Below are 14,494 nucleotides of genomic sequence, written 5' to 3'. Positions count from 1 at the left end.
AATTCATTTATTTTCTAAAGATATTACGTATAGATATATTAATTCAAAAAACAGTGATGTACCTTTACGCTACCATTTTGTGAATTGATAATATTATAAAGTAGCGTTATACAGTAAACCTTGTATATTTAAGCCATGTCCGATACTATGGAACCTATCCGCCTATCCGTATGCTGAGCAGTGAAGTGCGTATTGCGTACTGCTACGTATAGTGAGTAAGTAGTAATGGCAAAAAGGGGAGTTGATTAATCAGTGCGTTCATATGGTAAAAAAATGTGACCTTGGGTTTTCATGTTTCATCGTGTTATCTCTTATCACTGTGACATATTTTTATTATGATTTGTTCAAAACAATTCTCGTCCAAATTTTTTCTAAGAAAAAAATAGGTCCAACAAGAAAATATAATAAATTGTTTTCTTAACGATTGGATCTAAATAATTATACCATAAACAATCAATTTTTTACACTCTCTTGTGTGTAAGTATATTATATGTTTCCTGAAATTATTTTGAATATAATATTATAATGCATTTATAATATGTGATTTATAAAGAGAATCAACAATTACAATGGATAAGCTACGAAAAGCATTGAGTGGGCAAGAAAATCAAGACAATGATAGCTCTACAGGAATTTTGCCAGTAATTATCTTCATTTGGCTCTATTTAATAATAAATATAAGACTATTTTGTAGGTTTTCTAAAACATATTGATAGTTAAATAGTAATAAATATATTTTTAAAATAGTTTCTTTTAACATTGTAGAAATGTTATTTTAATTTTGGAACAAATGTGACCTTTTTTTTGCTGATTTTTAAAATTAAATTATACCTTGAACTCGATTGATTCAAAAGTTACGTTTAAGTTATACTTGAACGTTAGTGATACTGATTATCATTGTGTGGGTATATGATGTATTACATTTAAGAGCCAGTAGAGTTCTCAGATTATAAATTTAAAATTAACAAAAAAAAACATAATTTCGACAGAAAAAGTGCCCGATAAAGTATGTACCATTGTTCTTTTAAATTAAGAAAAAAAAACTTAATTTTGTTATTATTCATAGTTATTTAATTTGTCCTACCAGGACAAGATTTGGGGACAGGTATGTTAAATTATTCTCCAGACTGCTTAAAGAAAAAAATGGACTGCCAGCAATATATGATACTCAAACTAATTATAATGTGTTACAACACCTCAGCTATTTTTATTTTCCTGTCAACTACTGTCTGAATAGTATTCAATAGGGATTACTTATTTTATGCATTTCTTGTTTTTACAGAATGTTAACCAAATGTCTTCATTAGAATGGTCTACACGCATAAAAGGCTTTATTGCTTGCTTTGTGATTGGAATATTTTTTTCATTAATGGGAGCAACAGCTTTAATTTTGCCTTTACACAAAAAAATGGCTGTATTTAGTATATTTTATACTTTAGGAAATGTAACATCACTTCTCAGGTAAATTGTATTTTATTTTAAATTATAACTATTATTTTACTTTGTTTAATGAATTTTATATTTTAGTACGTGCTTTTTGATGGGTCCAATGAAACAAGTAAAAAAAATGTTTTCATCTTCTAGAATTATCGCAACAGTTATTGCACTTGTGATGATTGTTCTTACTTTAGTAGCAGCTATTGGTGTAAGTATATTATTTTTTAAATGTATGAAACATAGTTATTGTAGGCTGTAGGTATTGGTATATTGATACCAATACCTATAAAAATGTTATTCCTTGCTGTAAATTTGATTAAACCTGTAAATTCAATTTTAAGATATTGTAAGAAAAGAAAATAAGATATATTGGGTTATTGACATAATGATTTATCATTATTTTCTGGGACTTTAAATTTTTAAATATTTCATTGGTACGAGTATGAATGTATTTGCTGGTATTTTATTTTTATTGAAAAGAGATAGTGATAAATGATAATAATTAAAAGAGTAAAACATAACCTGTACAGATTAACTATGATTCCCCCTAGTATTGGACTAAAGTACATTAAGCCTATTTCACACTTGTGCATATAGTACTCGTGCAGTTTTAAAATGTGTATACAATGTACACATTTGTTTTATACCTTGTACAAAAATTAAATTTTAGATTATATGATGGTAAAAATAGGCATTTAGTTAATATTTAGACACAGTCATGCCTAATACACTTAATTAAGGATTATATTGAATTTAACAAGAGTGTATTTTAAGGAAAGATTCTCTAAGAAATATGAATTATATCATTCTTTGTTAACAATAAGTTTTTGGTAACAGTGTCCATTTGCACTACAATTATACACTAAAATGATGTATAATTACTATTTCAATGAAATGGACTTAAATTGTTTTTTTAGCATTTTATTGTTTAACTTAATTAATATTTTATTTTGTTTCCGTTTTTAGATGAAAAATGCTCCGTTAACATTTCTGTGCATAATATTTCAATTTCTAGCATTAACCTGGTACTCATTGTCATACATACCTTATGCAAGAGAAGCCATCAAAAGTTCTATGTCCACAATTATGGCTTAATTTTATCAACAACCATATATTCAATAAACAATTTTAATTATATATTTAATGTATTAAGAAACTACTGAGAACTACCTGAGATAATAACTAAGTACAATATTTGTTTTGTTTGTATTGTATCAGCATTCCTACGTATGTCAATTTTACATTTTGGAGCTTCCAATGTTTTGAATTTACAGATCCATGATCACATGTGTTATAATTATTATTAAATTTATTTTACTTAAGTATTTAAAAGCTAAGTTGTTGGCTGTGTGCAGTGATTTTTAACATACTTTCTTAATTTATTTTTAGAATTGTAAAGTAATATTGTGTGTATCATAAAGATAATGTCCATACTGGTTATATTAAATTATATATTTTTATTATTTTTATATAGCTGTTACAAATTTAATTTTGAAGAGATAGTTGTTAAAAAGCTTTGAAATCGTTAAGTTTTTATGTGTTGCGTATGTTCAGTTGTAAACGGTATAGTTTTTTTTTTTTATCACTAGTAAATTAAGTAATATTATTGTGAATTATTACACTCAAGCATCTTTCGTTAAATTGTTTTGTTAAAAATGATAGTTTTATCGAAAAACATTTGCTATTTTGTTCTAAAAAATAAAATAATATATCATTGTAATACTTTTTACCAAGTTGTGCCTTATTACAGTCTTCCTAATTACAACTCTTTTGTAACTGATTAATTTATATTTTTGTTTCATAATAAATATTGTTTTTTTGGAAACTAAATTTAAGTGAATACTTTGATACTTGTTAATAATATTATAGTATATCATACAAATATAACTATAAATCTTCTATTTATCAACTATATTATTATAGAAATAGATATTAAAATTAAAATGGTGCTTGCATTTATCTCAAATTATTAATACTACCTGTGACTTCAATTTATATTGTTAATTAAATTAATAACATAACAATGTACTAGATATTTTTATAAAAATAAAAGTTTTTATTAAAACTATTACTTTTATTTTAATTTAACAAAAATAATACCATAGAGGCTTAATTGTGTTTTTAGTTTTAAAATTGTTTTGAAGCTAATAAAAGCTTAGCCATGCTGAGAGAGAGAGGAGTTACATAACTCATTAACTTGTTGGTAATGGTGCATACATTAGACTTTAGCATATAAGTAATTTTTTACCAGCACATGACCGAGTATAGAAAACAATAAATAATATTGTTAATTTTAAAGCACAATTTTTTTTGTAAATGATTGAATTTGTGAACTAAGAACCTTTAGTTTTTTAGCCCGGTAAAATCTTCACCGTAAAGAACTAAGATGTCACACTTTTGTGTGACACTTGTGACCTGTTTTCTACTTTACAATTGGTTTTTTTTTCTTTTATTATCTATACTTAACGTACACAAAGCCATAATAACCTATGCAAATGTAGTTTAACGTAACAAATGATATTACATAAAATGTATAGACCTTTATACAAGTATATTATAACATTATAAAAGTGGGCTTATAATTAATGATAACTAATATTATAATATGTAATGATTAGGTTTTAAGCAGCAGAAGTCACAATTTCACGGATTGAATTTGTAATCTGTAGAATGTGTCATGTGATAATAAATAATATTAATAATAATCTGATGATCGTTATAAATACTGATTCAGGTCTCACCGTCTCAGGATTATAAATAATTTTGACGAGTGTACGTTGCCCTGTAGGCTGTAGCTGTTTCTCTGTGCGTATTATCCAATCGCCAATGCACGGAGCATTGCAAGTTGCGAAAATGGAGTTGGTTGGTCGCAGCCGTTAGAGATAACTAGTTTTCAAAAATTAAGATAAAAAGTTATAAATAATTTGGATTAACCTGTGTCGTATAGTCCATGGCTACTTTAATGTTTGTCAGCCTTGTAACTTTTTACTCGTTATTCACAATTTAGCTTCAGCACGTACAGGTTTAGTCGTTCTCATAATATTATATTCGACTCACAAAACATATGTTTTGTCTAAAATTTTATTCACAATTATAACTAAACATTAAATTTTACGACAATCCGAACTAAACAATATTATATTAGATATTCGTCAATAAAAGGGTAAGTGAATTTGTTAAAATCATAGTAGTCAATCATTTCAGTACTAATTATATCACGCATGCATTTTAAAAATGACACAAGTCAAAAATTTATGTTTCGAGAAAATTGCGAAAAACTGTTCAGTGAGTCTATCCAAAAGCATTTATATAACTGATAATTGTTTCAAGTTTATAGGTGTTAGGAAAAATTATTCAATACAATTATTGCCTACTTTGAGGACTTTCCCCAAGTCTAACCAGTGATAACCTCAATAAAAATTAAGATTTTTTTGACTTGTTTCACTTTTTAAACAAATTTTCTGATGTATATTGTAAACTAGGGTCGAACAAATAGTGACACGTCTTCTAGTTAAATGTTGATGTGTTGAAACTTTTCCTAGTAATTTGTTCGGTTTTTTTGGAAAAACCCTTAATGGCTCCTTATATATTAATGTAAGATAATAATATAATACTATTAAATAATAAGTTCGCTATACATGTTGTTTCCATTTCTTTGATCATAAAAATTAGAACAATTAAAATATATTAAAAATATATTACAGACATTATTACTATGTATATTGAGCTGCAAAATTAAAGAACTCTATGTTGACAACATTTTGTATTTGTTGTTTTCTAGTTGGTATACAATGTTGCTGATACAAAATAGCCCTCAAATTTATTGATTTGGCATTATAAAATAAATTGTATTTCTTTTAGTTATTTAAAAACTATTTAAGTATGTATAATAGTTAAAAACTAATATTTTTATTTTCAGAATCAAAATCAATTAATATGCCTGTTAAAAAGACAGTAACTAGTAGTCGAAGTTTTGATGTTTTTCAAGACAGAACTAAATACTATGAAGTAAGTAGTTAATTTTATTATCATTTTATGCAGGATAAATTAAAATTACAAATTTTAATATCTTAGGATCTCCGCCGGAAACGTAATGATGTAACAATTGAATTACGTAAAAGTAAACGAGATGAACAAATGGCTAAACGAAGAAATATGGATGCATTAGTTAGTACTAGTAATAAGCACGATGATGTAGTTGAACTTAATATTGACCATGAGATGACCATGGATAATTTAAAAGAAGGTACATTTTTTAACTATTATTATGTAATTACTTTTATTTTCTTTATGCAATTTTGATCTGGGCTTGTAACCAAAACAGTTTATCCTTTTTCTCTGTCCAAATTATCTAGTTGGATAAAATTGGCCGCTGTTTTTCTGCATAGTGTCACTTTTCTGTACTTGTCTGTTATAGATTTTTTTCCATTTACATAGTTGCATTTTTACTTATGACGAAGAATATGCAAAACAAATTATGCTCTCTCAATTTTTTAAAAAGTTAAATACTGTACCATGTATAGTAGTTTTTATGTCGATAATAATTTACTATCTGACGAGTACACGAGTGTTAAAAATAGGGTACAAATTACAATATTACAAAACAATATATATTGTATTCAGCCCTATTGAATACAAATTGCATTACCTCTTCCTAGACTGTATCCAAAACTTACTCTTAGTAAAAGATTACACCTTACTTTAAATGTATGTACTCTTAACAGAGTAAATTTAATTTTAAAGGCCTGTAGATTACAAGTTCCAAATTATTTTTATCTGTTATTTTATCGCAAAATCTAATTGATTTAGGTCTTTTGTCATCCTCCCTGGCACATCAGCTGAATTGTTTAAAATATGCTCGTAAAATGTTAAGCTCTCGTAAGTGTGCACCTATTGACGATTTTATACAAGCCGGTGTTTTACCTATGTTGATGGATTTTTTAACAACAAAGTATAATGATAAGTAAGTGAGAATATACACTACTGAGAACTACATTACTTTGTTTTTAATTTTTATACTATTTATATTGATAGAACTGACTTCCAGTATGAGTGTGCTTGGATTTTAACCAACATTGCATCTGGCTCATCGGACAATACTATGTCTATTATTAAAGTAGGTGCTATTCCTTTACTCGTCAACCTACTCCAGTCACCTGATATTCGTGTAATGGAACAAGCTGTGTGGGCGCTTGGTAATATTGCGGGTGATGGACCTGAGCCTCGCGATGCAGTATTGTCACATGGAATTGTACCTGTATTAAATAGTTTGCTTCAAAGTACAACAGAGGTTACAGCCCAGCAAAACATTGTATGGACATTGTCAAATCTTTGCCGAAGTAAAAATCCACCACCTAACTTCAACGAACTACTACCTAGTATTCCTATATTAGTCGAGATGTTGAAACATAATGATTCCCAAGTTGTTTGTAAGTAATTTTTTAAATATTTGTATTGTAAATAGATAATATTTTTAGACACTTCAGTACACATTTTATGTGCTCTTTTTGTTTAACTAAACCTAAAATACACTATAAAATTAATAATACCTATAATTTATTACTAATACCTATAATATAATATGAGTATTAATTTATATAACTGATTTACAAATGCACTATAATGCACCTTTTTTCCTTTTGCATATTGCAAATCATTTCCTCAAGTTGATATTTTGCAAATCTGCATAAGTAATTGCCCAAAATTCAAGACCGATAGGCTTATAAAAAAATCATTAAATTATTATGAATGTATTGAAACATTCATTGATTGAAAATCATACGGATGACATTCAATTATTGCCAAATATTTATAACAAATTATTTATTTATAAACATTAAAAAAATAAAGACTATTTTATTCTTGTCTTTAGGGTATTCAATGAGATAGTGTCCATTATATTTTATATATTGTGATAAAATCTTGTCTAGTGTTCTATTTTTGTAAAATGTATATTACAGCTAACTCTTGTTGGGCACTTTCATATTTGACGGATGGTAGTAATGAAAAAATACAAGTAATAATTGAAGCTGGAACTTTGAATGCTATTATGAAATATTTAGAAGTTGACGATACATCAATACTTATACCTGCATTGCGCGTAGTTGGTAATGTGGTGTCTGGAAACGATTCACAAGTGAGAAAAATGATTTAATTTTTATGTATGATTGATGATTGAATTAAAAATTATTTTTTTAGACAAAACACGCATTGGATTATGGTGTACTTAGGTACCTTAAACATCTACTAACACATAAACGTATTCCGGTAGTAAAGGATGCAGCATGGCTTTTATCCAATGTTATGGCCGGTAGTGTAGACCAAATTCAAGCTGCTATTGATCATCAATTGTTGCCAATTTTAGTAAACGTTTTGCATCGTGTATGTATATATTTATTTGTTAATTTAAAACATATATTGCTCTATGAAAAAACAAAACAAGTTAATGAATAGTAAACAATTTTTAGGGTGATCTTAAGGTACAAAAGGAAGCTGCATGGGCAATCAATAACTTATTTAGTGGTGGAACAGTAGCACAGAAAGCTCAGCTAATAGATTTGGGTATATTAGAACCGTACTGTGGGTTATTGTTGTCACAAGATGTAAGGATGGTTGAGATTATTTTGGAAGGATTAAATCAATTGTTAGAGGTAATTTCAATAGTTAACTGTTTTAAGTTAAATATTTGTTATGTAGACAAGTTTTTAAAAACATAATCTGTTATTTATAAATTAACAAATAAAATGTATTATGAAAAGCAAAATTAACTAAATAACATATATCCTCACTCTAGTTTTTTGATGTCTTAATCAATTTTGAAAAAATTGAGAATATTGCTATTTTATACTGTACTAAAATTTTTAGGCACTCCTAGAGACTGATAAAAATGTTAGTTGTGTATAATTTTCTTCAATTTATAAAAAAAAAGTATATAGTTTTTATTATTTGTTTGTAAATTATCTACATTTTTTATGAAATAATAAGGACTCATTTTATCAAAACTGAATGAATTTATGAATACATAAAAAAAAAATTTACTTAAAGTATTATTATCTAACATAACTTAATTGAAGTGTAAAAACAAGGATTAAAATTTACAAAAAACAAAACCTATAATGTAGAACATAGTTTTTGAAAAAAAATGTAGAGCTTAAAGTTGAATTCTGCTCATAATTAATTTACATTCACCATTTAATAATAAAAACATATTGACATTCTGATATTGAATGCATTCTTCCAAACAATGTGTTTTTGTTATTCAATAACTTCTTTAAAAATTGTATATTCTAGAAAGCTAGTGATGATGGTTCACAAGGAAAAATATGCATTTTGATAGAAGAGGCTTGTGGCTTAGATCACTTGGAAGCTTTGCAGAATCATACTTCTCAAAAAATATACGAAATGGCTTATTCTATTGTAGAGAAATATTTCCAAGGCGAGGTTTGTAGTTTGTTAACTAGATAATATTTAATTTGTAAAAACAGTCTTTGCTATATGTTAATGGTGTTATCAAAATAATTTTCATATATAGGGTGTCCCAATAAGAACGCCAGATTTGATCTTGTTATTACTTAATTAGAAAAAGTTATAATATACGTGTAGTATACATTCTCCGAATTATGTATAGAATAAACACCTTGCTTATGTGTCTAAGCACCTCGGCTATGCTGGCAAGCTTCAGTTTTGGTCACAAAATTTCCCATCACTTGCCAACACATCTCCGGGTCTAATTCACCAATGACACGACAAATTTCTTCTTTAAGTTCTTCAATTGTCCGTAGTTTGTTTTCGTAGACATGAGCTTTGACGTAACCCCAAAGGAAAAAGTCCATTGGATGGATCACGAGACCTGGAAGGCCAGTTCTGGTCACCACATTGTGAAAAAAGTTGACCATCAAATTTTTCGTGCAATAACATGATTGTTGAACGAGCAGTATGGGAAATGGCACCGCCCTGCTGAAACCACTTATCGGTTATGTCAATAACATGTAAAACTAGCCACAATAACTCTGTAATCATATCTTGGTAACATTCGCCAGTTACCGTCACTGTGTTTCCATTTTCTTCTTGAAAAAAATATGAGCCAATAACACCTCCACTCCAAAAGCCACACCATACAGTTACCCGTTCAGGATGCATTTGACATTGTTCAATTTTTTGTGGATTTTCTGTCCCTCAAATATGTCAGATGTTATATTCCATTCATAAATCGGGGAATGTATTCTACACATTAATTTTTTTAAATAAAGTAAAAACCAGATTAAATCCGGCGTTCTTATTGGGACAACCCTATACTTTGCTTCTATAATATTTTACACTTTTTCAAATAAAATTTAAGTATTATAAGAGAAAATTGTTTTAAACTCTATAGCACTATTACCACAGATTAGATAAAACGAGTATTATCCAATCTGTGCTATTGCTTCGTCTAAGGATTATGCTGGTGCATTTTCTACAAATTTAGGGGTGGAGGTGATCAACGATAATTATTCAAATCTAGATTTCTAAAAAAAATCAAGATCATTGATCGTTTTATACTGTTGAAACATTATAACAAAATTATCTTATTATCAATATTATCTTATTTTTTTAATCATAAAAAAAATTGTTTTAGGATGAAATCCATGGATATGACGAACGTGAAATAATGTCCCTGGAAATGAATAGTCCGAGTTCACTGTTCAGTATTGACAACTAAAGAGAAACGCTTTACAAAAGTAATACCAAATTAATATATCACAAGTAATATTTATTTAAAACAATGTGGTGTAATTTTTATTAAATTTACTTTTATATTATAAACCTAAATCAAAAATTGTATTGGTACTATTTATATATTTTTTAAAAATGTGTGAGTTTTAGTTTTATACATATTTTTTTTAACTAGTTGTATGAAGATATTATTTTATACAAATAAATAAATACTCGTGATTCTAAAAAAACATTTTTTTTTTATATGGTTCACATGATTTCTGCTGCATTTGATTATAAAAAATGTAAGACTGAAACACTTATTTATCCAATTACACTTCTCATATTATTTTCTATTACTGTTTTTATTTCTTCCTGACCTTGATCAAATGTGGTTAACCTATCTCTCAATGACAACCCTAATTTGTACTTACATTTTTGTAGAGTTCATTTCTTCTTGACTTTTACCAATATTTCTCACTTGTATCTCATTAAATTATCCCATTTTATTTTTATACTAGGCGGTAAAAAGTAAGTACACGGTAATCATCCTTTCTGCTTATACTCAAAATTATTACCTAAACAGTTAAAAATCACTATTAGTGATTAGGGAGTCTACCCTATATATCTATAATATTGAGTCAATATTATATTGTGACTCATTGTAGTCTTAAACCTACAAACATAAGATGTTATACTATAGTAATAAAACATAATAGTTGATTTTTTAAACTTTTAATCTTTTAGACAGGTTTATACTAACAAGTACCTAGTAATAGTTTAAGGGGTTAGTGGATTGTAGGCTGTAGGTGTTAACTGGCATTTTCAAAACTTTTTAGAAGGCAACATTTTATTCAATACGTTTCGACTTTTTAAATGTTTAAGCTGAACAAACTCGTCTGAACTCGCATTTAACTATTAATGTTTTACTAAAAGTGTACCCTACAACAATTTCAATAAAAAAATGTTTTCAAAACAATTTCATTTTACATCTTTATCGACTCGCCTCTTCAGTTTTCAGTTAATAATTTTATTAGTCCATTTATACCCCATAAATCTAATTCGGTTTCTACTTCTCATTAACCGTTCATATGCATTTTTAATCAGAATTGAAAAATGCGGAGTTACTAATTCGGTTTTAGCCAAGCCGTTTATATTTTCTTAACTACGGTAATAAATTAATTCAAATTATTCTAAATCGGTTTTAACCTCGCATGTAAACGTATAGACACGGTAAATGTAAATCTTAGGCCCCTCGCACGACTTTCTGTTTTAAGAATTATAGAAGTTTATTCAAGACTACAACCTAGTCATTGATATCAAATACTTTTTTAGTTATCTACTATTAATTACCAATTTTTAATTGCGGCGCAGAGCTGTATAATAAAAATTATGCAAATACTATAAATGATACCGGAAGGCTTTTTAGCATAGACCACGATGTAGAGAACATCTTCTCTACATCGTGGCATAGACCTATAAAGAAAGACCTATACTTCATAGGTCTATGCTTTTTAGGGCTCAAATCTTTCCCACATATACTGTATCACAATATATGGCTACACTGATGTTGATAACAGGCGTTTGGACTTGGTCATGATATGATTAAAATTTATATGAAATTCAAACTAAAAAACTGATACTTTTCTTAAATTTTTATAAAAAAAAAATACAATTTAGAGTACAGTTTTTAAATAATTATTATGGTAGAAGTATAATATATAAAGTCTAAAATGCAGCCTTCCATCTGGTCAAGATTTGTCCATTGGGGACCAATATTATCGATCCGTAAGTATTTATTGTGACCATAAATAATAAATGGTTAAAAATATGACAGAAAAAAATTAGTAATAAATGTATGTATAATTTTAGTGATTTTCAAATTTGTGACATTGACTACGCTGTATTTTACTGAAATGTGGTGGCCCATTTTTGGTTCACTGGGTGGAATTCTTAATACTGCCCTGTTGCTCTCCTTATTTGTTATTAGTTTTTCCTGTTATTTGAAGTCTGTGTTTGTTGGACCTGGATTTTTGCCTTATAAATGGACACCTGTAAGTACAATTAATTTTATTGTTAATTTTGTTAATTATGTTAATGTACGAATAAATAATGTTACTGTGTGTGATGCAATGATATATATAAAGCTTCAAACTTGGTACTAGCGGTACTGTGTTTGTTTCCTGCAGCACTACAAAACAGATGTTGTCCGCCTCTTACCTCAAATAAGTCATTGTTATCTTGGCAGTGATGGTGGGGGAGGGGGGCAATATTAATTACAAATTATGAAAAAAACGCTTAGCTATTTAAAAAAAAAATAACAAATATTTAAATATAATAATTAATACATTTTATGATCTATTAGAATTGTGAAGAAGACCAGCAGTATTTGCAATTTTGTAAAATTTGTAATGGCTTTAAAGCTCCTCGCGTACATCACTGCCATAAATGTATGTAATAGGTATAATATAAAAGATGCATTTATTTTTTCTAATAAACCAATAATTTTTTAGGTAATCGCTGTGTTTTAAAAATGGATCACCACTGCCCGTGGTTAAATACTTGTGTAGGCCATGCTAATTATCCTTCTTTTATTTTGTTTATATTTTTCTCAATAGTAGCAACTATTCAATCAGCCACATTGTTATTAAAAACCCTTATGGTGGCATGGAGGTAAATATATTAATTTAAATACTTATTTTTTAATTATTTTTAATTACACAATATTTTTAACAGTTATTTTGGAAATCGAGTACTTGTATATTTTCCTGTAAAACTTGTACTCCTGTGGCTTACAGCATTTGGTCTAGACTTGTGTCTCATTTTGACTCTTAGCTTGTTGTTATTTATTCAAGTATGAATGTGGTGATTATTATAAATTGTATTTTATATTTTCAGATTAAATTTTGTTAATAATACTCTTTGTTAATTTATTTTATAGATTAAATACATAATGAGAAATTGTACTAACATAGAAGACTGGATTGTTGGCAAAGCGATTTCAAGACGCGAACAAGATTCTAGTATACCTCCTTTTGTCTACCCTTATAATTTAGGCAAAATTAACAATATTAAAAATGTATGTATTTTATTAATAATTATCTTATGTTTAATTGTTTTTAAAAAGAATCTTACAAATTAAAGAGCTGTTGTTTGTTTTTTTAATCAGTTTTTTGCCAAAGGAGATGGCATTAATTGGCCTCTACGTGAAGGTTGTGGTAAATATGACTTAACTGTAAGTAAACATAAAGTATCTTTTTTTTAAATAATATTATACTGGTTAAATTTTGTATTTTATATTATATTATTTTTGTATAACATTTAAAATATTATATTTTTTGTTAAAAATGTTATGGTCATTCTCATGAGCTAGGCTTAACATTATTTAAGTAAGTATAGATTAATAGGCTAATGCCTACAATTTTAGTGTTAAGCTAAACTGGTGAGAACAGTCATTAATAATGTAAATATTGTTGCAATGATATTGATAATGTGAGATTCTTTGGTTTGTCATCTGGTGGGGGGGGGGAGCAAATTTCATTTCAGTCCGAATACCCTTCATAATAATAGTATACTTTTTACTATTAAAGAAAAACATATTAGTTTATAATAAATATGATGTAATATAATCATAATTTGTACAATAGTGATGGTATAATGTACATAGTCATTTAAACTTACTACCAACTCCTCTTACTACTGATATATGAGGTACTTATTGTACTAGGTATACAATTTTAATAACTAAGATGGCATGGTCCTTTTTGTTCCTCCCCTAAACGGTGCCACTGCTTGTTGTTATATAATCTAGTGTGCTAAACTTTATAAACTTTTTGGTAGATAGAACAGTTGGAGCAAAAGTTAATAAAACAGTCATGGAAACAACCAATGCAAGTTATTAGAGAATATAATGGTCGTTGGTTTCCTCTGAGATTTGGCTTATGCACATGTTTTCAAATACCATGGACCGATGAAAAGCGTATGCCTCTAAAATTAAATGATATAATTCAAGTAACACGTTTTCGAAAGTAAGTATTTAGTATGAATTGATTATTTGTTTATTTTTTTTTATGATATACTTTTTATTAGATACTGGATGTATGGCCATAAGACTTCATCAAAAGAACCACAACAACGAGGTTGGTTCCCAAGAAAATGTGTTATTCCATTACCTTCAAAAAAAGACAATTAATTATTTATGGTTGTTTTTTTGTAAGTCATTGATCATTTTTTTACAAAAATAAGTTGTTTGTTAACACAATTTATATGTTTTTTATGATATTATTAGTTGATAAATTTACATACATTTGTTTTAAAGGATTATTTCTTATTTTATGTAATAAATAAATACTCCCCCGAGTATAAA

At 27.6% G+C, this 14,494-nt stretch overlaps 3 protein-coding genes across 3 annotated transcripts; all 3 read left to right on the top strand.

The window, feature by feature from the left end:
* Positions 1-183: 183 nt before the first annotated feature.
* On the top strand, positions 184-3,213 carry LOC126839374 (vesicle transport protein SFT2A). Its single transcript, XM_050574676.1, has 5 exons — positions 184-477; positions 554-641; positions 1,283-1,461; positions 1,528-1,645; positions 2,404-3,213. Exons 2-5 carry the CDS (start codon positions 570-572, stop codon positions 2,530-2,532), a joined length of 498 nt encoding a protein of 165 aa, XP_050430633.1. The 5' UTR covers positions 184-477; positions 554-569; the 3' UTR covers positions 2,533-3,213.
* A 1,203-nt stretch (positions 3,214-4,416) lies between these two features.
* Positions 4,417-10,323, top strand: LOC126838987 (importin subunit alpha-1-like). The gene is made up of 10 exons (XM_050573866.1): positions 4,417-4,600; positions 5,357-5,445; positions 5,512-5,683; positions 6,247-6,400; positions 6,472-6,866; positions 7,398-7,573; positions 7,636-7,818; positions 7,905-8,087; positions 8,728-8,877; positions 10,052-10,323. The coding sequence occupies exons 2-10, from the start codon at positions 5,374-5,376 to the stop codon at positions 10,133-10,135; spliced, it is 1,569 nt and encodes a 522-aa protein (XP_050429823.1). The 5' UTR covers positions 4,417-4,600; positions 5,357-5,373; the 3' UTR covers positions 10,136-10,323.
* A 1,428-nt stretch (positions 10,324-11,751) lies between these two features.
* Positions 11,752-14,494, top strand: LOC126838434 (palmitoyltransferase ZDHHC6-like). Its single transcript, XM_050572836.1, has 9 exons — positions 11,752-11,916; positions 12,001-12,182; positions 12,494-12,578; positions 12,642-12,801; positions 12,865-12,982; positions 13,070-13,207; positions 13,298-13,363; positions 13,969-14,156; positions 14,218-14,494. Exons 1-9 carry the CDS (start codon positions 11,862-11,864, stop codon positions 14,318-14,320), a joined length of 1,095 nt encoding a protein of 364 aa, XP_050428793.1. The 5' UTR covers positions 11,752-11,861; the 3' UTR covers positions 14,321-14,494.

Source organism: Adelges cooleyi, unplaced genomic scaffold (assembly GCF_023614345.1).
Source record: "Adelges cooleyi isolate 19-005CV unplaced genomic scaffold, UGA_ACOO_1.1 ACOO_flye_CR_arks_rails_tigmint_CR_PRNA_30, whole genome shotgun sequence".
Classification (NCBI taxonomy): domain Eukaryota; kingdom Metazoa; phylum Arthropoda; class Insecta; order Hemiptera; family Adelgidae; genus Adelges; species Adelges cooleyi.
This window is presented reverse-complemented; position numbering and strand designations above follow the sequence as displayed.

Excerpts from the sequence above, each read along its gene's own strand:
- LOC126839374 (XM_050574676.1), top strand. The coding sequence starts at position 570 with ATGGATAAGCTACGAAAAGCATTGAGTGGGCAAGAAAATCAAGACAAT. Across the intron at positions 1,462-1,527 it reads AATGTAACATCACTTCTCAG|TACGTGCTTTTTGATGGGTC; the intron begins GTAAATTGTATT and ends TTTATATTTTAG. Across the intron at positions 1,646-2,403 it reads CTTTAGTAGCAGCTATTGGT|ATGAAAAATGCTCCGTTAAC; the intron begins GTAAGTATATTA and ends TTCCGTTTTTAG.
- LOC126838987 (XM_050573866.1), top strand. The coding sequence starts at position 5,374 with ATGCCTGTTAAAAAGACAGTAACTAGTAGTCGAAGTTTTGATGTTTTT. Across the intron at positions 5,446-5,511 it reads ACAGAACTAAATACTATGAA|GATCTCCGCCGGAAACGTAA; the intron begins GTAAGTAGTTAA and ends TTAATATCTTAG. Across the intron at positions 6,867-7,397 it reads TAATGATTCCCAAGTTGTTT|CTAACTCTTGTTGGGCACTT; the intron begins GTAAGTAATTTT and ends TGTATATTACAG.
- LOC126838434 (XM_050572836.1), top strand. The coding sequence starts at position 11,862 with ATGCAGCCTTCCATCTGGTCAAGATTTGTCCATTGGGGACCAATATTA. Across the intron at positions 12,983-13,069 it reads GCTTGTTGTTATTTATTCAA|ATTAAATACATAATGAGAAA; the intron begins GTATGAATGTGG and ends TTTATTTTATAG. Across the intron at positions 13,208-13,297 it reads AAATTAACAATATTAAAAAT|TTTTTTGCCAAAGGAGATGG; the intron begins GTATGTATTTTA and ends TTTTTTAATCAG.